This window comes from Tursiops truncatus, chromosome X, assembly GCF_011762595.2.
Source record: "Tursiops truncatus isolate mTurTru1 chromosome X, mTurTru1.mat.Y, whole genome shotgun sequence".
NCBI lineage: Eukaryota > Metazoa > Chordata > Mammalia > Artiodactyla > Delphinidae > Tursiops > Tursiops truncatus.
Genome location: NC_047055.1, coordinates 38,816,135 through 38,843,369, shown reverse-complemented (window position 1 = coordinate 38,843,369; position 27,235 = coordinate 38,816,135). Strand labels below are relative to the sequence as shown.

Below are 27,235 nucleotides of genomic sequence, written 5' to 3'. Positions count from 1 at the left end.
GAAACTCTATACCTGTTAAACAATAACTCCCCATTCCCCCCTCTCCCTAGCTCCTGGTAACCTCTTATTTTACTTTCCGTCCCTGTGAATTTGCCTATTCTAGGTATCTCATATAAGTGAAGTAATGCAGTTTTGTCCTTTTGTGTCTGGCTTATTCACTTAGTATAATATCCTCAAGATCCATCCATGTTATAATATATATCAGAATTTCATTTCTTTTTATGACTGAATAATATTCTGTTGAATGTATGTACCACATTTTGTTTATCCATTCATCTGTTGATGGACATTTGGGTTGTTTCCATTTCTTGGCTGTTATGAATAGTTCTGCTGTGAATATTGGTATTCAAGTACCTGTTTAAGAAGTCCCTGCTTTCAGTTGTTTTAAGAATATCCCTAGGAGTGGAATTGCTGAGTCATATGGTAGTTCTATATTTAACTTTTTGAGAAACAACCAAACCATTTTCCACAGCAGCTGCATCATTTTACATTTTCACCAGCAATGCATGAGGATCCCAATTTCTCCACATCCTCGCCAACACGTTATTTTCTGTTTGTTTGTTTGTTGATAACAGCCATCCTAAAGCAGTATCTCATTGTGGTTCTGATTTGAATTTCTCTAATTACAAATGATATTGAGCATCTTTTCATGAGCTTATTGGCTATTTGCATATCTTCTTTGGAGAAATGTCGATTTAAGTCCTTTGCCCATTTTTGAATTGGGTTGTTTGGGGGGTTTTTTGCTTTTGATAATATGGCTTCATTTTTATAATTTAAAATTTTAATCCATTTGGAATTTTATTTTGGTATAGAGAATGAGATAAGGATCCAGCTTAATGTTTTCCCAAGGGATTAGCCATAGTTCCCAAATCATTTATTGAATAATACTTACTGTTATGGTGTTATAATTGGTATTATATTTAACTATGAAGTACAAGGATATATATATATATATACATATACACACATATATATATCCCACCTCTTTGAAAGCATTGTTTTCATTGATAAACATTTCAGAAGCATAGCATGATATGGAAAGGTTTTAACACATGTAAGAAATAATTTTATTATTCTCTAGATAATCAGAGTTTCCGACATTATTTTCAGAGGCAGGAATACCACACTATATTACAAGATAGGTTAGACTGTGCTGCAGTACAAAGCAATTCCAAAGTCTCAGTGACTTAATACAGTAAAAATTTATTTCTTGCTCAAGTCAAGTCTGATGCAATCAGTTATTAGCTTTCTCCCCAGCAGTGATTCAGGAATCCAGCATGCTTCCATCCTGTTGCACCTCCAACAGGAACAAATGGCTTCTAGGGTTGTCTAGGCAGAGGAAGAAATAGATGAAGGAGACACTGACTTTTAATTTTGTTGGACCCAAACTGCCACATCATTTCTGCTCACATTCTCATTTGCCAGAACTTATTTACATGATCCCAAGCTAACTACAAGGGAGGCCAGGACACTTTGTCTCCCATGTGACCATGAAGAGGAAATGGAGTGGCAAACACAAAGCATTGCCTTTGTCACACTCACCTTCTGCATATGTGATGTTCCTAAAAATGTACAATTTTAGTAATTCCAACATTTTAAAGTGACATGTAGAGAAGCTTATTTTATAGGTAAAATCTGTAATCATTTTAAAATGATTCCTTTGTAATGTAAATAATAACATTTTAATTTAATACTAGGTTTTCTTAAGTAGAAAATGATGGTTGCTGGCATTTAATTAAGTGCTTACTATGTGTCAGCTACCATTCTAAATGCTTTTACATGCATTTAATCCTCACAACAGCCTATGATATAGGTACTAGATGAGCAGATTGAGGTGCAGAGAGGTTGTCATTTACACAAGTAGGCAGAGTTACCTAAACAGAATGCTTACTTATATGTTATGTTGCAGGTACTACGTAAGTCATTATTTGTAGAATGATATGATGACAATTAGAATTATTAAGGTTTGGGTTTCTGCTGTTAGCATCAAATCTGAAGAGCTTGAAATCTTTCCAAAGCATCTGGATTAAAGTCCATCCCACTCAAAGAAGAAGAAAATTATATAGTACCAGCAGTTGTTATTATATTCATTGTGCTTTAGTGAACTTGCACAATTTTAAATCATTCATCAGATTTTGTGACATGCCTAGCAGATGTGGCTGTCCTATGCAGCTAATGAAGCCTAAGCTTGAGGAGCTCTCACTTGTGTAAATCCTTTCCACAGCACTTCTAGGGTTTTTTTTTTGTGTGTGTGTGTTGTTGTATTTTGTTTTCTCTTTCATAAAGAAGACCCCCAAGTAGTATACCTTTCAAGCCCCACAAAATCTAGATCCACTACTGGCCCTTGGTCACAATTTTGTAGAGATGTAGCTCTAGCACAAAAGGTTAAGAGCCCATGCCTTGGTGCCAGACTGTCTGGATTAGAATCACCCTGTGACTTTACTTAAGTTACTTAACCTCTAAATGTTTTAGCTTTCTCATGTTTAAAATGAGGTCTTTGTCATGTGTAACCACTGAAGTCTGTGATACAGTAGCTTGGTAGTGGTTAGTGTTTTGAAAGAGATTCCTTAAATACATTTTAGCCAAGAAGAAGAAGAAAAGAAAAACATTACTTTCTCACCTTTTGCAGATTGGCTCTGTGTTGTGGCACCCCTTCAGTGCTTAGCCAAGATGTTTATGACTCTGTCTTAGCCCTCACTTCCTGTTCTACAGAGACTGATGGTCAGCCAGAGGTGAACAATGAGAGTTTTCTCAGGCCTTTTCTGAACGTGCATCCAGCACTGGGCATACATGTAGCCTTCTTGATTCCTTGGAATACACAGGAGCTCTTAAAAGCTCATATTCCCCCACGTATCTCTTTTCCCAGGCCCTTCCTCCCCAGGCTTTTTGGTCTGTCTATTGCTTGTCCCAACTTTAAAACCCTGATCTATCTGCTCTGACAAATGCTTTTGCCTTTATATGCTTTCAACAAAAGCCATTGGGAAAGCTACCCTAGTCATGGGATGCTCCAAATTGGGTGAAACACAAGCAAGCTCTTGCATCTGACCTTGAGGGAGCTGCCTGACAGGTCAAAATACACAACCACATCTTTGAGAATAAGGTCTGCGTAGCTCCCTCTGGTGCTAGCAACCTGCACCAAGAGTACGAGCTGCCATCTTCATGGCTGCTACTGATCTGGGGAGTAGGCGGGCAGTTTAAAACACCACAGCACACTCTTACCATAGTGCAGCAACTTCTTTCTTCATTAATCTTTCACCAGGTTGTTAAGTTTTTGTCTAGATTCCAGAGTTCTGGAAAAGTTGATCTGAGAGTTTTTTTGCCAGCTTATAAGTTGCTTTAGTGGAGGAACAGAGCCCTGAAATTCCGTACTCTGCCATTTTCATCAATGTCACTCACCCGATCCATTCTTGATAAAGCTTCTTAAGAATATCCAAAGCTAAGTGTTAGTTAATAAAGCCACTTAAAAGGAAACATACTTTAAAAGAAGCTTCTTTTTTAAATTTTGCTTTATGTCTTGTAAATTTTGCAAATAATTGATGATTGAATTGCAAAATAGAAAAATTTATCTTTGTATTTCCTTGAAGGGTAGTAAGAAGTTGTTTACTTGGCACCTAAATGACCTTGAAAATATGTAGATTTACTTTGCTCCACTAAATAAATAAATAAACAAACAAATAAGGTTTTGGAGTACCAGCCTGTATCTTGACATTTTTGGTAGCATCTGTTTGATGTATTCGCTGTTATTGGCAGAAATTACTATATTATAACTTTGATGAATGTATGTGATGAACTGGAGGGAAGAGGGAGAAGATGAGAGACACTGTTAATTTTAAGAAAAAAAATCAGCTTATGTGATACTAAATCCAAGTAAATATTTAACTATTTTACAATACTTACCATCTGCTTTTTACTTTTAGGTGATATTATAAAAGCAGCAACTGAATTGGATAAAGTGCATATCGTTGGTATCTTGGATATCTGTAATTTAGGTAACGGTAAAACAGAAGTCTATTTGCACAAAATTTATAGACCAGATAAAACTTCTTAAAAACTGGCAGATGAAATTATTAAAGGTTATAAAGAGGGCATTGCTTTAAAGATATTCTGTCATTTTGTTGGTAATTTCAGTAACTGTTTCTCAGAGTATTACATACACTCTAAAGTTAAGTGGTTTTATGTTCGTCTTGTATTTGGAGCTAGCACACTTCATTTTAAATTCATTCTTTGGAAAGGTCATTGAAACAATTTGTGTGTATCAAGAAAGTTCATCTTCTTTCTATATGACTGTTATCTTGACTTGTGATAATTTGTGTTCACTGTTCTATTTGTGAAGTATACTTTTATTCTAAAGCCTCAGCATAAGGCATCCCAACTTAAGAGTAACTTTTCATGGACATTTAACATTTTATTCGGCTGTAATGGGGAATTTTGAATTGCTGATTTGAGGATTAAATTCTCCTAAAATGGTCAACCTGAATTTCTCAAAACCAAGGTAGTTTCTATCATTTTCAAAAGCACACATGGATTGTTATGTCCATTTGCCTTGGTCTTTAGTTTGGTCAGCTGTACAAAGAGCATGCCAAATTCAATTGTTTTAAGGTTTTCTACTCCCTAATGTGACTTCTTATCCTTTGAATTTCTAAATGTTTTGACCAGTGTGTGGTCTTAAAGCCAGAGGCTACAGTATGTCTGTATTCTTGCTATGTTCATTTGTAATTTTGGTACATGTAATGTGAGTTTAAATAGTGAAAATTTATCTCAAATTAACATTTTAAGTGCTCATATTGAAAGTATAAAAGAGTAGCTAAGGGAATTGATTTTATTCTGGTTGTCTATCTTACTTCATTTTAACTGTAAATGGCCATTCCACATGTGCAAGATTCTGTGATTGACATCTACGTGGTTAGTTAGATGAGCCAAAATGACCATCACTTGAGTTAAAAAGTACTGTTTCAGGCTTCCCTTAGTGGCACAGTGGTTGAGAGTCCGCCTGCCGATGCAGGGGACGTGGGTTTGTGCCCTGGTCCGCGAAGATCCCACATACCGTGGAGCGGCTGGGCCTGTGAGCCATGGCCGCTGGGCCTGTGCTCCGCAACGGGAGAGGCCACAACAGTGAGAGGCCCGCGTACCGCAAAAAAAAAAAAAATACTGTTTCAAGATGAATCCGATTGTAGTTAAGCTATTAACTTTTAGGCTTCCTTCTAGCCCTGTGGTTCTGTAACTTCATATGCTATACATTTTAAATGTGTTGGGCATCATGAACCTAAAGACAGATGCTACAGTTTTTTCATAAATGTGTTCAATCTTTTGTTCTTTAAAATTGTGTTTAAACATTAATTAAAATAGGGAATCCTTCTCATGTTAAAATTTTGACTGTATTATTAAAGAAGTTAAAACCTATCTCATTTTGAATGTATTTGATGTTTTTCCTTCATATTTTTGGCCTATATTAGACCTACACATGCTTGCTAAATGAGCCAATATGATTCTTCCATATGGGTTGAAAACTGTTGTTTATCAAACAGAATCTGGGCTTTTGTATTAAGCTATTATAAACTTTAACAGGCAATTCAGTTTTAGTGCCTCATAAAAGTTGGAGAAGGGAAAAAGTTAATACTTAAATGGCTATTGACTAAAATACCTCAGGCCGAGATTGCAAAACTACACACTTTAACAGGTGTAATTTCTGTTCTTATATTGAATGAGAAATATGAACTCATTATTAAGTTTTAGGATCCTGGACTTCCCTGGTGGCGCAGTGGTTAAGAATCTGCCTGCCAATGCAGGAGACACGGGTTCAAGCCCTGGCCCGGGAAGATCCCCACATGCCACAGAGCAGCTAAGCCCGTGTGCCACAACTACTGAAGCCTGGGCACCTAGAGCCCATGTTCCACAACAAGAGAAGCCACCACAAGGAGAAGCCCGTGCACAGCAACGAAGAGTAGCCCCCGCTCGCCACAACTAGAGAAAGCCTGTGCACAGCAACAAAGACCCAACACAGCCAAAAATAAATTAATTAATTAATTTTAAAAAAAGATTTAGGATCTTTAAAAACAACTTCCATGGCAATTTGTTTTATATTATAGTAATGTTTCTATCCAAATTTGGAGTTAAACATCTGTGTCCACATTTCCAGTTTATGGCAAAATTGGATAGCTACTGTGGCAGTTTTCTAAGTAAAAAAGCAAACTACATCAGAATACCTTATCTTCAAGTGACAATATGTGTTGATTCTTTCCAAAGCAACACAAATATACTACTGTGGTGTCACTTTTATATTAACAAATCAGTTAGTAAATTATGAAATATTACATAGTCTACCACAAGACCACAATCTTTCACTGAAGTTTCTAATTTTAGATGGTACATGAGATCTACACATTGAAATCCTTTGATAAACTATTAAAAGAAGAATCTGAGTACATGTTTATCCTGCCACTTTTCTTTGTTGGAATTATCCTGCATTAATTTTATTCATATTAAGACAAGGACTTTTAAAAATTTTGAAACCCTTATTTGGTGACACTAATAATATTTGATGTTTTTGGCTAGATAGCTTCTGCCAACATGGACTATAGATTATAACCAATTCTATTATTCTGAAGTCATTTATATGGTTTATAATTGAGCTGGTTGCTATTTTACTAGTTACCTGTTCAGGTACAGTTCCTTTTTTTTTTTTAAGCATTGCTACCCATGAGTTTTCAGGTAAACTGATGGGAGGTGAAGTATGTATTAGTACAGCTTATTTCAGTAATCAGTTGTGCTTAGTAAGGAAATTTTAGGGAAAAGGGTTAAAATGAATACGTAAAACTAGATTTGGGGATTATCTGAAGATTTCAGTTATTTGCGATTATATTTGAGTCAAGTCATATTACATTAATGTCACATCTCCAAAATGGAAACATTAGATAAAAACTTATCTCTTGGTCTAGGTCACACCACCCACTAAATATTATCCCTCATTCTTACATTGTTATGTTGATACCACTTCTAGCCCTAAGTTTTTGCTTTCCTTTATACTAAAGAAATAAAAAGTAGATTTTGAAAAAACAGACTTAAAGCTAGCCACAGGTCTGTCCCTAAATCCCTGTGGAACTTTAAGGAAAGCCACTTAAACTGCTTGGCCTTAGTTTTCTTATTTGTAAAATTTGCAAAATAATGGTCCCATCCAGTTGTATGATTCTTTTGGTATGTTAATATCGTTATTAGAACAGTAAAAATGTCTTTGTGTTATTATCATGTGTGTCATGAAAATGTGGTTTTCTATGAAGAACATTTTAAAGTTATGATTAGACCATTATCAATTATAGCAGCTCATCATAACAAAAAAATTGAAATATTTAAATCTCAGTTATTTTTATTGCTGATGTTCTTCCTAATTTGTTGCCCTTTCAGTGATTGATACATATATGTATTTTTTTCAAAACAGAAATCTGAAATATTTTAGCTGTTTTTAATCATATGCACATTTTCATTGAAAATCAAGTAACTTTTTTTTAAATTTGAGTACTTCTGATGCTATTCTGAGATTATTGCATGTGACTTCTAGTCGCTTAAGATCTAGGAGTTGCCCCTAACAAGGTTTTTAATGTCTGTTTTGTAGATAGGAACCTGAAACAGAAAAAGACTAAATGATTTAATGTAAAATTGTCAAGGTGGGCTTCCCTGGTGGCGCAGTGGTTGAGAGTCTGCCTGCCAATGCAGGGGACGTGGGTTCATGTCCCGGTCCGGGAAGATCCCACATGCCACGGAGCGGCTAGGCCCATGAGCCATGGCCGCTGAGCCTGCGTGTCCGGAGCCTGTGCTCCACAATGGGAGAGGCCACAACAGTGAGAGGCCCGCGTACCGCAAAAAAAAAAAAAAAAAATATTGTCAAGGCAATTAAATTTTAAGGTTGGGCTTATAACTCCAATGTCTGTTTCTTTAAACTCTAATTTGAGCACAAAGTAAAACGTTTGAATAATAATAAATTTTCAGCTAGTAGATTACTGTGAGATAAACTTCTCTAAATCCTAGGGTTCATAAAATAATGAGCCCAGTTATTGCAGCATATTTCCAAGTATTTGAATGCCCACTCTATGGCAAGCACTGAGTTTGCACTAGGAACACAATACAATACAAGCAAAAACAGACATGGCCCCTACTGTCATAAAGCTTACAGTGTTGTGGAGGAGAAAGACATTCAAATAATTGCACAAATAAATAAGATAAATTTCACAAAGGAAGCTGGCCGGGGGGCATTGGGAAAGTTTTTCCTGAGGAAGTGAACTTGAGGTGAAAAGGCCTTGCAGCACAAGGTGTGCTTGAGAACTTGAATGAGAACTGATATGGCTGGAGTGCGGAATGTTGGATACAAGACGAGACAGACAGACAAAGGCTCTTGCAAATTACACAGAGCCTTATAGTCCATGGTAAGGATTTTAGTATGTATCTTCAGAGCACTAGGAAGCCATTAAGTGGTTTGTGGCCAGGGATATGCCTTGATTCGATTCATGTTTTAGAGTGGTCACTGTCTCCTGGAAGGAGAATGGATTATAAGAAGGTTAGCAGAGACTGCTAGCTGTACCCTAATACCTATTCTATAGTAATAGTTCTCCCCATGTTTAGCTAAACACATGGCTATGTAGAATAAAGAATACTTTTTCTTGCTTCCTTTGTAGCTGGATATGGCCTTGTGACTATTTCTTTTATTTGGCTAGGGCTAATATTAAAATTAATTTCTTTTGAACATACACCAAGTCAGAGTCACCCAAGGCAGAACTGGAAGTTTGCTATGAATAATCAAGGGGTACCTGTATTCTATTAGAAACACAGCCCTGTACTTCCTCATCTTTATTTTTTATTTATTTATTTTTAATAAATTTATTTATTTATTTTCGGCTGCGTTGGGTCTTCGTTGCTGCACGCGCGGGCTTTCTCTAATTGCGGCAAGCAGGGGCTACTCTTCGTTGGGGTGCACGGGCTTCTTATTGCGGTGGCTTCTCTTGTTGCGGAGCACAGGCTCTAGGCTCACGGGCTTCAGTAGTTGTGGCACGCGGGCTCTAGAGTGCAGACTCAGTAGTTTTGGCTCGCAGGCTCTAGAGCGCAGGTTCAGTAGTTGTGGTGCCCGGGTTTAGCTGTTCCGTGGCATGTGGGATATTCCCGGACCAGTGCTCAAACTCGTGTCCCCTGCATTGGCAGGCGGATTCTTAACCACTGCGCCACCAGGGAAGTCCTCGTCATCTTTAAATGGTAGGTTTGCCATAGCTGTTATTCAATCATATGGAAAAAATTGAAATGTTCCTTGCTTAAGAGATGAGTGATTCACTTCTCTATACCTTAATTAATATTGTGTACCTTTGCTAAGATACTTAATATTTATTAAGGTACAAGTAGTTGAAAAAGTCCAGTAGTATTAAATGTTTGAAACATAGCAGTGGTTCTGAAACTTAACTTCATATTGGTATCACCTGGAGAGTTTTAAAAATTACTATGCCTGGGCTTCCCTGGTGGTGCAGTGGTTAGGAATCCACCTGCCAATGCAGGGGACACAGGTTTGAGCCCTGGTTCAGGAAGATCCCACACGCTGCAGAGCAGCTAGGCCCGTGTGCCACAACTACTGAGCCTGCACTCTAGAGCCCGCGTGTCTAGAGCCCGCGCGCCTAGAGCCGGTGCCCCGTGACAAGAGGCCACCGCAATGAGAGGCCCACGCACGGCAATGAAGAGTAGACCCTGCTCATCGCAACTAAAAAAAGAAAGCCCACACGCAGCAATGAAGGCCCAACGCAGCCAAAAATAAATAAATTAATTAATTAATTAAAAAAATTATTCCTACATGCCACCCCCACCCCAGGTTTCTGATTGGAGTGTAGCCTGGGCGTCAAGAGAGTCAACATCTCCCCCAGATGATTCTAATGTGCAGACGAGTTTGAAAACCACTGTTACATAGTCCTGTTTCAAGCACTTGTTAGTTTTATTAGAGATCAAGCTTCACCCAGTACTTTGAACTTACCTCCTATCTAGGTGCCATAGTTCATCTGCTCTCAATGCAGCTTCCACTTCAATTGTTCTGATAAGGAAAAATTAACAATTGATAGTTTTGAAACAACTTTCATTTTCATAGAGTTCTAGCATGGCAGATCTGGAAAAGACTTGATAGATAAATTTTAACCCAACCTCTTTCATTGTGTAAAAGAAGAAAAAGTCCAGGAGAGGTTATTATTTTCCTGAGGATATAACACTAGCTGTTGCAGTATCAGCACTTGCACAACCTTTTGGTTTTTAAGATAACTTCAGAAATGTTCAGAGAACCACGTAAAGTACAAATAAAACATCAGACCTTTATAGATTGGAAGTTGAAGCACGATGAGGTTGAAATAAAATGACAGCAGCTAATCTGTCAAAACTACAACTAGGACTTCCCTGGTGGCGCAGTGGTTAAGAACCCACCTGCCAATGCAGGGGACACGGGTTCAATCCCTGGTCCAGGAAGATCCCACATGCCGCGGAGCAACTAAGCCTGTGTGCCACAATTACTGAGCCTGCGCTCTAGAGCCCACGAGCCACAACTACTGAGCCCACGCACCACAACTACTGAAGCCCAAGTGCCTAGAGCCCGCGCTCCACAGCAAGAGAAACTACTGCAATGAGAAGCTCGCACATCACAATAAAGAGTAGCCCCCACTCACTGCAACTAGAGAAAGCCCGCGCGCAGCAATGAAGACCCAACGCAGCCAAAAATAAATAAATTAATTAAAAAAAACCTACTAGATCCCATACTATTCATCATGTACAACTTGTATAATCTAAAGTTCTTAAATTGTAAAGTGTGTAAGAATTACCTGGAGAGCTATTTAAAATGTGAATTCCTATATATATTCCTCCAATTTTGATTCAGGCTGACCCAGAAATCTTCACTTTTAATAAACTTCCAAGTGAGTCTAGGTATTCCACAGATAAAATTTTAAAAACACTGAATAAGTACTAGACCACTCACCGCCCCCCACCCCAGCAAATTACCTTAAGACTTAACTGGAAAATTGCATTGATGGGTATTTATCATTCTAGGACTAATTTTACTTAACTGTAAAATTTTAAAAACAATCTAAAATTATCTTTGTGAGTTATGACTCTCTGAAAGCCATACAAGGAAACATAAAAGCACTTACATACAAGGTATATAATGCTGGTTACCATACAAAGTCATGCACTTCAAACTTCAGAGTAATTTAAAATAGTTTAGCAAAGTTCACCAGTGCTGCCATAAAGTGTTATGGAAAGTTGTCATTTTAAAAGCATATAATGATGTTCCTTTAGAAACAATTTAATAACTGGTAGAGAAGGTTAACTCAAATTTCTACAACTTTACTAATGAATTGCCTGTTGAATGCTGATGTTGAATTTATCACAGATGTCTATTAGCAATTAGCAGACTAATCATTTTGACAATAACACTTTTGTTTTCAGTTTGATAGTTTTCTTTATCTAGTGAATACAGTCTTTATTATGAGTTTGAACGTTGGCAATAGTGTTTACTCTGAAATAGACCATGAGCTAATACACAAGACCTTTAAACTTTTCATGAATAATTATTAAGTGATTGCTGTGTGTAAGTTGTTACTAATACCAGGTACTGTGAGGGAGATATGAGTAATCAGCAGCTGTAACAGGATAAAAAGGTTCATATTTCTATTGTGCATCTGCTGGGATTTATCCATCAGGTTCTACTGCAGATTCCGTGAACTCTCCTCTGCTGTTAACTGTTGGTTCCCACTTTCAGGGTCCAGTCCAACGCTAATACCTCAGATGCCCAAGAACGGACAAGAAGTGTGTGTGGGGGAAAATAGCTTTATTGATCATGTCCTTCAACAATGTTTCCTATTTTCTGTTGTCCTGTCCCCTTGACTCTAGTGGTATTTCTTATTTCAGACTATTTTCCTTGGACTTCAGGCTACCATTGTGTCTGCCTTCCTTTTGACCTGGTGTCTTTCTGCTTCTCTGACAGCCTGTTGCCTATTTGTGTAGTTTGCTGACTCTTGGCCCAGTCAGACTCCTGATATCTCTGTTTGTCTTGTTGTCCATTCATCTACTCCTTCACTAGCCCCTGATTCACTTTGTTATAAAGCAGAAACTAACACACCATTGTAAAGCAATTATACTCCAATAAAGATGTTAAAAAAGAATATATAAAAAATGCAAAAAAAACCAGAGCTTACAGTAAAGGAAGCGACGAAATAACTAAAGCTGTCTATACATTTGAAAGAACTAGAATTAAAATTTTTAAATGTTAAAAGATAAACCTTGAACAGTCTTTTGTTAGAGTATAACACATGGGACATAAAAATTAATGGAATGCATCAACAGATATTTGAGTGCCCACCATGGGCAAGGCCTTGTACTTGAAAGGATCTCTAACGATGAATATGTTTCCTTTTCAATGAATAAACAAAGGTAGCATAAGATGTTCCTTGGGGAGCCTGTTAAGAAAAATTCCACAAAGAAATAAGAGAAAAAAAGGCTGTGAAATCAATTCTACCAATGCCGTAGCAATTAAAATGATGGATCTTAACTTACTTCCGGCTGAACTGGTTGATAGCATTGTTTCAGCAGGGCTTGGAAAACCAGTTTGGTGTTTTAGATGATCTGAGAGAGGTGACTTTCATTTTGTCACATGGTAATCCCAAGAGTCCAGTTCCTCATTCCAATCCACTCCATGTTTATGAAAGTTCATTAGCTGGAACAGTAAGAAGAAAAAAATGTCAGTGAAGGAAGTCATCCAATCCTGATAAGTTGACATGTAGAATAAAGTTGATGGTGTTATTTATTTCTAAGGTAATCCTGGTTAAGGGTTACATGTGTGTACAGTTGGAGGAGGGGCAGGCAAAACGGAATGTAGCTAAGTAAAGTGAAATAGAGCTGATGTATTCAGAGCTTACGTTGCTAGAGGTGAGATCAGTTACCTACTTGCAGCTGAAATTTCAAACTTCTGCTTAGTGGGGACCTGAGTGGACAAATGGTGACTGATAGTTGGAAATATCAGCAGACATCTTAAATTTTATTCTCAAATGAATGAGCAATGAACCAGGAGAATAAGTCCAGTTGTTTTCAGCTGCTGGTAATTTTTACCTTTTTATTTAGAATCACAGCACCTTTTTCAATGAATGCCCGTGTGACTGTGGCTTATTACAATGAAACCAGCAACTACACTTCAACAGAGACATGTGAATGTGGTGTTTATGGATTAGCCTCACCGGTGGCTAATGCTATGGGGGTGGTGGCCATCCCTAAGGGCAGTAACTACCTAGCTTGTGACTACAACACTGAGTTTACTAATACTAAGAAGCCCTGGATTGCACTGATAGAAAGAGGTAATTGTACATTTTCAGAAAAAATTCAAGCAGCAGGCAGAAGAAATGCTGATGCTGTTGTGATTTACAATGCTCCAGACACTGGCAACCAGACGATACAGATGGCAAATTTCGGTAAGTAAGAACTGATTCCCAAAGAGGGTGAATGTCTTTGTTTATCTTAACATGGTATTTCCATCTACAATGACTCAGGGTCTGGCAATGAGGTTGTAAAACAAGTGTATTTTAAATTTTCTTGCCTGGCACTACTCTGAATTACTTCACTATTATTTAATATTGGCAATTAATTTGTTTCAAGGTCAAAAGCAATTCATGAAGTGGTTCCTGTTTTCTTTCACGATGTTCTTAGCTCTACTAGTTTTCTCAGTGTGTATTACAGAATTGCTTTTTAATAAATGTGCCTTTACCTGTAACCATTCAAGAAAATATAAATATTTAAATTTCATTCTTAATTTGTACTTTTCAGTTTGATTCAGGGTTGTATGTATTCAAGTGTGCAGTAACTGCAAAACTGATTCATTATTATGATTAAACAGTAGCATATTGTCAGTGTGAAAAATGCTTACAGAAATGAGAATTCAACTCTCTGCTGTGTGCATGTGATATTTTAATGTCTGTGGGACTAATATACCTAAAACTACTCTGTAAGAAACATTATACATTGAAAACGGTAAGGCTGAAATTGGATACCTCTGTAATTCACACCAAAAGTAAAGATTTCCCTTAAAAATGTTGACTTATGACTTCTTAAGTAAATATAATTATCAAATTTATTAATTTTGTGAAGGAATGTACTTCTTAGAATTACTGTTTTCATTTTGTAAAAAATGCCACTTTCCAAATAAATGGTTTTAAACTAATGAAGAAGTAGACTTCTGAAACAAGTTTTCTATACTGTAGGTGGGTAAAGGTTTTTTGACCCCAGACTTGGCCAAAGGAGAAAAATGGTAATTTCAAACAGGGTAAGATCTGGTCGAACACAATACCAGGATAATTGGTATTCTTACCACCAAGTTTGGCCTCTGAGAAGATTAATGTAAATTAAATCAACCAGATTTCAGAACTGTAAGAAAAAAACAAATTTGTGTTAAGAGTAGTAGAGTGGAACATCCAGGTTGTGTACCTACAGTATGGCAATTTAGTACTAATCTTTGAAAAACAAGCTGCTTGTTTCTCTGGGTATCAAAAACTAGGTAACATGGTCTTTAACAGTACAAAATTATTGTAAATGTACAAAGCTCTACTTGCTACCTTTTGTAACATATCCTGGACATTTGGAGAACCCAGGCATTCACATTTTTTTCTTTTGAAGTTAAGAGCACTTCATAAACATTATCTGCATGTACCTATAATTTTACGAGTGAATTTTATTTTTGTAGAAATAAAATGAGGTGGCTTTCTGTTGAAGATTAGAAATTAAACCTTTTCTAAGGAACCTACTTGCTCTATGTTTCAACTTAGAGATTCTGAGTATTCTAGGTTTCCTTTTACATGCATAGCCACATTCTGCTGTTCACTCCCCTGCTTTCTTTAGGATAATTTTCTTTCTTTTTTTAAAATTGAAGTATAGTTGATTTACAGTGTTGTGTTAGTCTCAGGTGTACAGCAAAGTGATTCAGTTATATATATATATATATATATATATATATATATATATATATATTCTTTTTCAGATTATTTTCCCATATAGGTTATATAAAATATTGAGTATAGTTCCCTGTGCTATGCAGTAGGTCCTTGTTGTTTATTTTATATATAGTAGTGTATATATGTTACCCCCAAATTCCTGATTTATTATCCCTCCCCACCTTTCTCCTTTGGTAAACATAAGTTTGTTTTCTATGTCTGTGAGTCTGTTTCTGTTTTATAAATCTTCTGCTTTTTTAAAAGTATAAACAGTATCAAACTAAATAGTAGTCATGTTTTCCAAACTTGCTTTGCATCATGCAATAAGGGCCAACTACTGGAAAGTAGGTGCTCAGCCACTGAATTTAAAAGACTGACCAAAACAGTAAATCTCTCCAAAAGGCATGCACAGTCATTTGAGTATATGTCTCTGAGCAGAATTTAAGAAACAAAGCAGTTACATTTATCATTGAATATATACTTCCAATATAATCAAGGATATGTGATCAAAAACATTTTTTAAAGCTACGGCATTGCATGTTTTAAAATAAGCACATTTGAAAAAATAGCATAATCATAGTAACTGTAATAGTTAATATTTATTGCCATTTAATATATGTCAGGCACTGTTTTAGGGTCTTTATTTAATGAATGTTGAGCTTTAACGTTAAACGATCTCAACCCCAAAGAATTAAAATTGTAAGTTTAGTGTTTTGCCGTTATAAAACCTGTCAACTAGTGTGTCATTGGAGTTCTTCCTTCCCAGAAATTTCTCTTATATAGATACTATTATATGATGCAGTTGACAAACATAGGGAAGGGAGTGTGGATACGAAAACTCTATGATCAGCCCCTAGACCATTAAAGATTGAGTCATTATTTTATAACATAAGCCAAAATTGTGTTTGTTTTTGCTGTCTTTCATTAGGGTTTTGTTTAGGCACAGAGGGTAGGGCAACAACTCCTCCTCCTCCTCCTCCAAAAGCTCAAGGCTTTACCATCTATCACATTATCTATTTTTTATTAGTTATCTATTTTATACATATTAGTGTATATATGTCAACCCCAATCTCCCAATTCATCCCACCACCACCACCCCCCGCCAAATTCCCCCCTTGGTGTCCATACGTTAGTTCACTACATCTGTGTCTCTATTTCTGCCCTACAAACCAGTTCATCTGTACCATTTTTCTAGGTTCCACATATATGCGTTAATATATGATATTTGCTTTTCTCTTTCTGACTTACTTCACTCTGTATGACAGTCTCTAGATCCATCCACATCTCTACAAATGACTCAATATTGTTCCTTTTTATGGCTGAGTAATATTCCATTGTACATATGTAGCACATCTTCTTTACCCATTCGTCTGTCAATGGGCATTTAGGTTGCTTCCATTACCTGGCTATTGTAAAAAGAGCTGCAATGAACATTGTGGTACATGACTCTTTTTGAATTATGGCTTTTTCAGGGTATATGCCCAGCAGTGGGATTGCTGGGTCATATGGTAATTCTATTTTTAGTTTTTTAAGGAACCTCCATACTGTTCTCCATAGTGGCTGTATCAATTTACATTCCCACCAAAAGTGCAAGAGGGTTCCCGTTTCTCCACACCCACTCCAGCATTTGTTGTTTGTAGATTTTCTGATGGTGCCCATTCTAACTGGTGTGAGGTGATACCTCATTGTAGTTTTGATTTGCATTTCTCTAATAATTAGTGATGTTGAGCAGCTTTTCATGTGCTTCTGGGCCAACTGTATGTCTTCTTTGGAGAAATGTCTATTTAGGTCTTCTGCCCATTTTTGTATTGGGTTGTTTGTTTTTTTAACATTGAATTGCATGAGCTGTTTATATATTTTCGAGATTAATCCTTTGTCCATTGATTCGTTTGCAAATATTTTCTCACATTCTGAGGGTTGTCTTTTTGTCTTGTTTGTAGTTTCCTTTGCTTTGCAAAACCTTGTAAGTTTCATTAGGTACCATTTGTTTATTTTTGTTTTTCTTTCCATTACTCTAGGAGGTGGATCAAAAAATATCTTGCTGTGATTTATGTCAAAGAGTGTTCTTCCTATGTTTTCTTCTAAGAGTTTTAAAATGTCTGGTCTTACATTTAGGTCTCTAATCCATTTTGAGTTTATTTTTGTTTATGGTGTTCTAATTTCATTCTTTTACATGTAGCTGTCCAGTTTTCCTAGCACCACTTATTGAAGAGACTGTCTTTTCTCCATTGTATATCCTTGCCTCCTTTGTCATAGATTAGTTGACCATAGGTGTGTGGGTTTATCTCTGGGCTTTCTATCCTGTTCCATTGATCTCCATTTCCGTTTTTGTGCCAGTACCATACTGTCTTGATTACTGTAGCTTTGTAGTATAGTGTGAAGTCAGAGAGTCTGATTCCTCCAGCTCCGTTTTTTTCCCTCAAGACTGCTTTGGCTATTGGGGGTCTTTTGTGTTTCCATACAAATTTTAAGGTTTTTTGTTCTAGTTCTGTAAAAAATGGCAGTGGTACTTTGATAGGGATTGCATTGAATGTGTAGATTGCTTTGGGTAGTATAGTCATTTTAACAATATTGATTCTTCCAATCCAAGAACATGGTATACCTCTCCATCTGTCTTTGTCATCTTTGATTTCTTTCATCAGTGTCTTATAGTTTTCTGCATACAGGTCTTTTGTCTCCCTAGGTAGGTTTATTCCTAGGTATTTTATTCCTTTTGTTGCAATGGTGAAAGGAATTATTTCCTTAATTTCTCTTTCTGGTCTTTCGTTAGTGTATAGGAGGAATGCAAGAGATTTCTGTGCATTAGTTTTGTATCCTGCAACTTTACCAAGTTCATTGATTAGCTCTAGTAATTTTCTGGTTCCATCTTTAGGATTCTCTGTATATAGTATCATGTCATCTGCAAACAGTGACAGTTTTACTTCTTCTTTTCCCATTTGTATTCCTTTTATTTCTTTGTCTTCTCTGATTGCCCTGGCTAGGACTTCCAAAACTATGTTGAATAATAGTGGCGAGAGTAGACATCCTTGTCTTGTTCCTGATCTTAGAGGAAATGCTTTCAGTTTTTCACCATTGAGAATGATGTTTGCTGTGGGCTTGTTGTATATGGTCTTTATTATGTTGAGGTAGGTTCCATCCATGCCCACTTTCTGGAGAGTTTTTATCATAAATGGGTGTTGAATTTGGTCAAAAGCTTTTTCTGCATCTATTGAAATGATCATATGGTTTTTATTCTTCAATTTGTTAATACAGTGTATCACATTGATTGATTTGAGTATATTGAAGAATCCTTGCATCTCTGGGATAAATCCCACTTGGTCATGGTGTATGATCCTTTTAATGTGCTGTTGGATTCTGTTTGGTAGTATTTTGTTGAGGATTTTTGCATCTATGTTCATCAGTGATATTGGTTTGTAATTTTCTTTTTTTGTAGTATCTTTGTTTGGTTTTGTTATCAGGGTGACGGTGGCCTCATAGAATGAGTTTGGGAGTGTTCCTTCCTCTGAAATTTTTTGGAAGAGTTTGAGAAGGATGGGTGTTAGCTCTTCTCTAAAGGTTTGATAGAATTCAGCTGTGAAGCCATCTGGTCCTGGACTTTTGTTTGTTGGAAGATTTTTAGTCACAGTTTCAATTTCATTACTTGTGATTGGTCTGTTTATATTTTCTGTTTCTTCCTGGTTCAGTCTTGGAAGGTTATACCTTTCTAAGAATTTGTCCATTTCTTCCAGGTTGTCCATTTTATTGGCATAGAGTTGCTTGTAGTAGTCTCCTATGATGCTTTGTATTTCTGCAGTGTCCATTGTAACTTCTCCTTTTTCATTTCTAATTTTATTGATTTGAGTCCTCTCCCTCTTTTTCTTGATGAGTCTGGCTAAAGCTTTATCAATTTTCTTTATCTTCTCAAAGAGCCAGCTTTAGTTTTATTGATCTTTGCTATTGTTTTCTTTGTTTCTATTACATTTATTTCTGCTCTGATCTTTATGATTTCTTTCCTTCTACTAACTTTGGGTTTTGTTTGTTCTTTCTCTAGTTCCTTTAGGTGTAAGGTTAGATTGTTTATTTGAGATTTTTCTTGTTTCTTGAGGTAGGATTGTGTTGCTATTAACTTCCCTCTTAGAACTGCTTTTCCTGCATCCCATAGGTTTTGGATCATCATGTTTTCATTGTCATTTGTCTCCAGGTATTTTTTGATTTCCTCTCTGATTTCTTCAGTGATCTCCTGTTTATTTAGTAATGGATTGTTTACCATCCATATGTTTGTATTTTTTACGTTTTTTTCCCTGTAATTGATTTCTAATATCATAGCGTTGTGGTCAGAAAAGATGCTTGATATGATTTCAATTTTCTTAAATTTACCAAGGCTTGATTTGTGACACAAGATGTGATCTATCCTGGAGCATGTTCTGTGTGCACTTGAGAAGAAAGTGTAATCTGCTCTTTTCAGATGGAATATCCTATAAATATCAGTTAAATCTCTCTGGTTTACTGTGTCATCTAAAGCTTGCTTTTCCTTATTAATTTTCTGTCTGGATGAACTGTCCATTGGTGAAAGTGGGGTGTTAAAGTCCCCTATTATTGTGTTACTGTCGATTTCCCCTTTGATGGCTCTTAACATTTGCCTTATGTATTGAGGTGCTCCTATATTGGGTGCATAAATATTTACAATTGTTATGTCTTCTTCTTGGATTGATCCCTTGATCATTATGTAGTGTCCTTCTTTGTCTCTTCTAATAGTCTTTATTTTAAAGTCTATTTTGTCTGATATGAGAATTGCTACTCCAGCTTTCTTTTGATTTCCGTTTGCATGGAATATCTTTTTCCATCCCCTCACTTTCAGTCTGTATATGTCCCTAGGTCTGAAGTGGGTCTCTTGTAGACAGCATATATATGGGTCTTGTTCTGGTATCCATTCAGCGAGCCTGTGTCTTTTGGTTGGAGCATTTAATCCATTCACGTTCAAGGTAATTATTGATATGTATGTTCCTATGACCATTTTGTTAATTGTTATGGGTTTGTTTTTGTAGATCCTTTTCTTCTATTGTGTTTCCCACTTAGAGAAGTTCCTTTAGCATTTATCATAGAGCTGGTTTGGTGGTGCTGAATTCTGTTAGCTTTTGCTTGTCCATAAACCTTTGGATTTCTCCATTGAGTCTGAATGAGATCCTTGCCGGGTAGAGTAATCTTGGTTGTAGGTTCTTCCCTTTCATCACTTTAAATAAAAAATGCCACTCCCTTGTGGCTTGTAGAGTTTCTGCTGAGAAATCAGCTGTTACCCTTATGGGAGTTCTCCTGTATGTTATTTGTTGTTTTTCCCTTGTTGCTTTCAGTAACTTTTCGTTGTCTTTAATTTTTGTCAATTTGATTACTATGTGTCTCAGAGTGTTTCTCCTTGAGTTTATCCTGCCTGGGACTCTCTGCACTTCCTGGACTTGGGTGGCTATTTCCTTTCCCATGTTAGGGAAGTTTTTGTCTATAACCTCTTCAAATATTTTATCACATCCTTTATCTCTCTCTTCTCCTTCTATAATGCAAATGTTGTTGTGTTTAATGTTGTCCCAGAGGTCTCTTAGGCTGTCTTCATTTCTTTTCATTCTTTTTTCTTTATTCTGTTCCACGGCAGTGAATTCCACCACTCTGTCTTCCAGGTCACTTATCCGTTCTTCTGCCTCAGTTATTCTGCTATTGACTCCTTCCAGTGTATTTTTCATTTCAGTTATTGTATTGTTCATCTCTGTTTGTTTGTTCTTTGATTCTTCTAGGTGTTTGTTCTTTAATTCTTGTAAGTCTTTGTTCAACATTTCTTGCATATTCTCGATCTTTACCTCCATTCTTTTTCTGAGGTCCTGGATCATCTTCACTATCATTATTCTGAATTCTTTTTCTGGAAGGTTGCCTATCTCCACTTCATTTAGTTGTTTTTCTGGGGTTTTATCTTGTTTCTTCATCTGGTATAAAGTCCTCTGCCTTTTCATTTCGTCTCTCTTTCTGTGAATGTGGTTTTCCTTCCACAGGCTGCAGAACTGTAGTTCTTCTTGCTTCTGCTGTCTGCCCTCTGGTGGATGAGGCTATCTAAGAAGGTTGGGCAAGTTTCCTGATGGGAGGGACTGGTGGTGGGTAGAGCTGACTGTTGCTTTTGTGGGCAGAGCTCAGCAAAACTTTAATCCTCTTGTCTGCTGATGGATGGGGCTGGGTTCCCTCCCTGTTGGTTGTTTGGCCTGAGACGACCCAGCACTGGAGCCTACCTGGCTCTTTGGTGGAGCTAATGGTGGACTCTGGGAAGGCTCATGCCAAGGAGTACTTCTCAGAACTTCTGCTGCCAGTGTCCTTGTCCCCAGGGTGAGCCACAGCCACACTCATCTTTTGCAGGAGACCCTCCAACACTTGTAGTAGGTTTGGTTCAGTCTCCTATGGGGTCACTGCTCCTTCCCCTGGATCCTGATGCACACACTACTTTGTGTGTGCTCTCCAAGAATGGAGTCTCTGTTTCCCCCAGTCCTGTCAAAAAGTCTTGCAATCAAATCCCACTAGGCTTCAAAGTCTGATTCTCTAGGAATTCCTCCTCCCATTGCCTGACCTCCAGGTTGGGAAGCCTGACATGGGGCTTAGGACCTTCACTCCAGTGGGTGGACTTTGTGGTATAATTGTTCTCCAGTTTGTGAGTCACCCACCCAGCAGTTATGGGACTTGATTTTATTGTGATTGCGCCCCTCCTACCATCTCACTGTGGCTTCTCCTTTGTCTTTGGCTGTGGGGTATCTTTTTTGGTGAGTTCCAGTGTCTTCCTGTCGATGATTGTTCAGCAGTTAGTTGTGATTCCGGTGCTCTCGCAAGAGGGAGTGAGCGCATGTCCTTCTACTCCGCCATCTTGAACCAATCTTTGAGTGTTCTATCACCTTATCTTTTATCACCCCTAAAAACCACCTTTTCAGAAAAACACACTCTAGCCCCCCTCAGGGCTGTGGACCCCCTTCACTTCCTTGGTTGCCACTATCTCTTCATTCCTTCCATCCCATTTTCCATGCTAGGCCTTCCTAGCCTTTCCACAATGCTGTGCCTCTTTATGTCTTACTGATGTCAATGCCCTCCAACCAAAGGCTCCTAGGAACAGACCTGTAGTTGAAAAAGTTGGGTTTATTACTTACTGCAGCAAAGGGAGAATGCACACCACAGGAAGCGATGGGGTATCTCAATAAGAGGGCTTAAGAAAGGATTTATAGGATTTGGGCTTGCTTCAGTTGATTTGGGGGAGGGTTTAAGGAAGCAGGCCATTGACCAGCCAGCCCAGTTTGCCTGAGACAGGGATTTCCTCGAACTTGGGACTTTCAGTGCTAAAACCAGGAAATTCCTGGGAAAACCAGGCTGAGTAGGTCACTCTAGCTGGCTTTATTCTGGATTTGGATACTGTCAGAAAGTAGGGGGTAATTCTGTGATTGGATTTCTAAATAAACCTTATTTGTAAGTGGGGAAGACTAACCTGAAGCTACAGCTATAATTAGTAAATAAGCAACAGTCACTCATGTTAGCTAGGATGGGAGATGTTTGGTCATTTTTGTGACTTGGATGCTGTTCATATTTTGACTGTGTTCAGACATGATTACAGGATGGTCTTGTTTTTGTCTTGATCTATCATGGCACAGAATGACCTCTACCGTTGATGCTCTGTGAAATTATTTATGTTCAACAAGAAAACACCAAAGCCTGATTGGTAGTGCCAGGCCAGGTCCCAGATATCAAGGGCTGCTTTCCTCTTTCTCAACAACAGTATACTACGCCTATGTCTTTACTGCTGTGCAAATACATTATCTCCTCCCATTTTATGTATCAGTGCTTCCCCATCCCCTATAGCCTGCCTTCAAGGTCCCCAGCAAGCCTAAGGGATGCTTCTGCACTCCTTGCTTCTCATGGTTTCATGATGTGCATACAGAATGTCTTTACTCCTGGGCCCAATCCATTCATAGCCCCCCTACTAGCAGTATCCGTTTTCTGAAGGGGACAACTTCAGTCTGAGAAGTGCTCCCACCGAGGAGGAATGGTGTCTAACCTAGTACTTGGAGGTAAACCTTTAATTCTAAGTTTCCCAGTTTGAAGTGTGTTTTGATTTGTATTTTGATGCAGTTGGAAATAGAAAGATATGCTTATGGTATCCTTAAGTAATTATGTAACTTCTTAACAACCCTTTCCAAATGCTCCAGAGACGTTCATCCATCCAGTTGTCCCAGGTGTACAAGAAAAGGCAGGACTCCTCAGTTATTAAAGCAGAAAATTCAGACTATGTTAAGTACTTGCTTGCTGACAGAACAGGTTTTGAAAGTTAAATATGCTATTAATAGGTTAATTGCCCTAAGGATTAGATTTTAATGTACTGTAGTTTATTTCAGCAAAATCAGTAATCTAAGAGGAATAAAATGTTTCTTAACGTTTTTATCATTATGACTGTGTTCAGCGAAGTGTATTACAGGGTGAGGTCTGCAGCATTTCAGAATCCCCCAAACTCACCAATTCCCCAGCAATTAAGTACATGGAAAGGAAGGGTTTAATCAGAGTAGCAAACTCACATGTTTTAGAAAAAAAATTTTTCTAGAACTGAGAGGGGAAATAGAAACATAGTATATAAATGAAGTGAGAAGATAATAAAAACTTCAATAAGGCTTAGACTCTGATATATACATGAGTTTAATTCAAGAAAACTAATCAGTTCCACTTCAAATGAATCTCAGATCTGCCCAGCACCATCTCCAAGACTTCATCCTCAGAACTCTGCAATAACTTCCTAACTCATCTCCCTGCTTCTCTTGTCCCCCTCTAAGCCCACTACCCACACTGAAGCCAAAGTGGCTTTTTAGAATAAAACCAAACCACACCTTGTTTAAAACTCTTCAGTAGCTTCCCACTGCACTTAGAGTACATTCAGACTCATTTCCATGTCCTCACCCAGCCATGAATTACCTGGCTCATGCCCACCACTCTGACCTCATCTCCTCTCACCTCCCTGCACGCCTCCTGCCCCCTACACTGAGCTCCAGCCACACTGGGCTCCTTTCAGTCCCTCAATCCCACTAAACCCTTCCCTGACTTGAGCTTGAAAATACTTGAAACCGCCCTCTTCTTCACACTCCCACATCTCATTAAAGATCAAGTCCTGTTGATTCAACCTCCAAACATTTCTGAAATCCATCCCTTTTCCCACCTCTGCTGCATCCATCCAAGTCCAGGCCAATATCCTGTCTCACCTGGACTATTGCAGTAACCTCCCAGCAGGTCTCCCTCTTATTCTCGCCCCCCTACAGAGTCTTGTCTTCCACCCAGCAGCCAGAGTGATCCCGTAGAAAATGGAATTCAGTCCCAATTAGAATAAAATCCAGGCTTCATGCCATGTCCTACAAAGCCGTGTGTGATGAGACCTGATTCCACACCCCTCTCTCCCACATGACTGTGCCTCAGCCACTCTGGTCTTCTTTCTGTTTCTAAACCAAAAGAGCTAGCTTTTGCACTTGCTGTTCCCTCTACCGAAGTCATTTCTCTTTCATGTTTTCACATAATGCTTCCTCCAAAAATGTAACCATGTCACTACTTTCTCGACATGGCAGCTGGAGCGATCCTCTAAAAATCGAGGTTGGATCACATTGCTCTTCTTCTCAAAACCCCCCAGTGACTTTTCATTGTTCTTCAAATAAAGTCTAAACTTTGCCATGCTGAAAAGGACTTGCATCATCTGGCCTCTGCCTACCTTTCCAACCTAACAGTGCCACCCCTGCCCTACCAATGCCTAACCACTCTGACCTTCAGATATTTTCTCCAACCCACGAAGATTTTTCTGTGAGGCCCTTTGTGCTTGTTTTTCTCCCCATCACTATCATCACTACCACATGTAACAGGTTCTCCGAATCCCAGTTTAAATGTCACTTTGAAGAACTCCCCCCCTACCGCATTAATTCCAATCAAAACCTGGTGCTCATTTCTGTTGAAATCTCTTATAATGTGTAATGATTTTCTTATTTGCATATTATCTTAAATGATTATTGTAATGATTTTCTTATAATGTGTAATGATTTTCTCATTTGCTTATTTTCTGTCTTTCCCACTTGATTGTAGGTTCCAGGAGGGCAGAGACCATGTCATCCATTGTAGTGCATAGTCTTCACTAGTTGTTAAATGAATGAAAGTTTAAGAAACTTGAAAGCAATTCCCTTTTATATATGAAAAGGTATACAAGTTTAAGTGAAGTTGATTAGGTGAATTCAGCAAACTATTGTACTTTAAAATTGTTTTTATTTTTACCTATACAAGTAATACTTTCTCCTTTAAAAAACAACACAAGATATAAAGTCCCCCTTGACTATTGCCCCCAATCTCAGGCCTCTCCCAAGAGATAACTATTGTTATTCATTCAGTAGGTAACCTTTCAGGCTTTTTCTATTAATTTTTACATATGTATACCTGTAGAAACTGCAAAGTCAACCTGTGTTTTATTTTTCACATTAACGAAGTTATTCTGTAGCCTGCTTTTGTCACTCAATAGTAGGAATTGGAGTTATTTCCATACTAATAAATTTATATTTAGATCTAATCCATTTTTAACTACTGCATAATATTTCATAGTGTGAACACACTCATAACTTATTCAACCACTCCCCTACTAATGGACATTTGGGTTGTTTTCAACTCTGCTCTTTTACAGACAATACTTCAATGAACATAATTATTGCTGATACCTAAGGAAGTTAATGATATGACCTTGCATCACTATTGATGTTGCTCTTGCATGTGACTGCCTTGTTGAACTCCTATTTCATTTTAATAGTTGGCTCTTGACTTTTCAGGATAAATGACCATTTTCTCTACAAAGCGTTACCTCATCTTTTATATTAACTGTACCTCTTCATTCTTTCCAGTGGTCTTATTCTATTGTCTAGGGTTCTAATAGTCATAATATATACACGTTTGACGTGTTCCTGACTTTACTACCAAAATGCTCTCACTGTTCCACCATTAAGTGTGTTGTTTGATAGAAGTTTCTGGGAGATACTCCTTATCAAGTTTCAGGACTTCAGTAAGACTTTTGAATCATGTTATTCTTACTGGCAAGCTATAATATAAATACATATATATATATATACATATACTTATGTATGTATATGTGTAGATAGATATAAGATACAGCTATAGGGCTTTCCTGGTGGCGCAGTGGTTGAGAGTCCGCCTGCCGATGCAGGGGACACGGGTTTGTGCCCTGGTCCGGGAAGATCCCACATGCCGCGGAGCGGCTAGGCCCGTGAGCCATGGCCACTGAGCCTGTGCGTCCGGAGCCTGTGCTCCGCAACGGGAGAGGCCACAACAGTGAGAGGCCCGCGTACCGCAAAAAAACAAAAAAAAAAAAACAAAAAAAAAAAACACATACAGCTATAGTCACTATTGTAGGATATGATCCAAAGGGGAAATCCAATAGTTTACTGTCAGCTAAGGGGAAATAATAAAGTGATATACAGAAACAAGCTGAAACTAACACACCATTGTAAAGCAATTATACTCCAATAAAGATGTTAAAAAAAATAAACAATAGGTAAAAGGGACAGTTTTGGTTTTCTTTCTTTTTTTTTAGATATCATTTTATTGGTGCCCTTGATAAAAGGATTGAAAACATTTTTGTTGCTTATACATATGACTCCAAGTTGAGTGTCAAATTGTAAGACACAAACAAAATTTAAAAGTATCTTGACAAACTAGAAAAACTGTTTATTAAAACAAGATGAAGTGCCACAGTGAATAGTAAAGAATAATAAATGTAGGGACAGATATAAAATAGAAAAACCTATCAGGTTTATAAGCAAAATATTTGACAGCCACATTGCACCACAAGTTAAAGAGTCATACAGTTATTTTAAAACCAGTATGATCGTGAGATATGCCAACAAGTATATAATATGTTAGGTCTGGAAAATACCTCGGCTATGCTTGGAATTCACAAAACCATGAAAACATCATAACCCTTACTGTAACCTGGCTTACAAAAATAGGATTTTAGTACCTCTCTCTCATACTCTCAAATAAATTCCCAAGTGTCTGTCTGTCTGTCTGTCTCTCCCCGCCCCCACCTCCCGCCATATAGGCACAGACATACATAACTGCATAAGAATTTATATTTTTATAAGGGAGTCAAAGATACAGTACCTCCGGATGCTGGTTTCCAGAAAGAAACAAAATGAGTAAATTCACTATGAGCTCATTAAAGTACATTAGCTCCCTTTTCTCCATTTTAAAAT

At 37.7% G+C, this 27,235-nt stretch overlaps 2 protein-coding genes across 2 annotated transcripts in view; both read left to right on the top strand.

Moving 5' to 3' along the window:
* Nucleotides 1-5,400, top strand: part of RADX (RPA1 related single stranded DNA binding protein, X-linked) — a 63,926-nt gene extending 58,526 nt beyond the window's left edge. Inside the window, exon 14 of the mRNA XM_019949487.3 lies at nt 3,918-5,400. Within this exon, the coding sequence (XP_019805046.1) occupies nt 3,918-4,048 (131 nt within the window). The 3' untranslated portion in view covers nt 4,049-5,400. The remainder of the gene's footprint in view (nt 1-3,917) is intronic.
* Nucleotides 5,401-11,290: 5,890 nt separating this feature from the next.
* RNF128 (ring finger protein 128) overlaps nt 11,291-27,235 on the top strand; it is a 98,539-nt gene continuing 82,594 nt past the window's right edge. Inside the window, exon 1 of the mRNA XM_019949490.3 lies at nt 11,291-13,463. Within this exon, the coding sequence (XP_019805049.1) occupies nt 13,058-13,463 (406 nt within the window). The 5' untranslated portion in view covers nt 11,291-13,057. The remainder of the gene's footprint in view (nt 13,464-27,235) is intronic.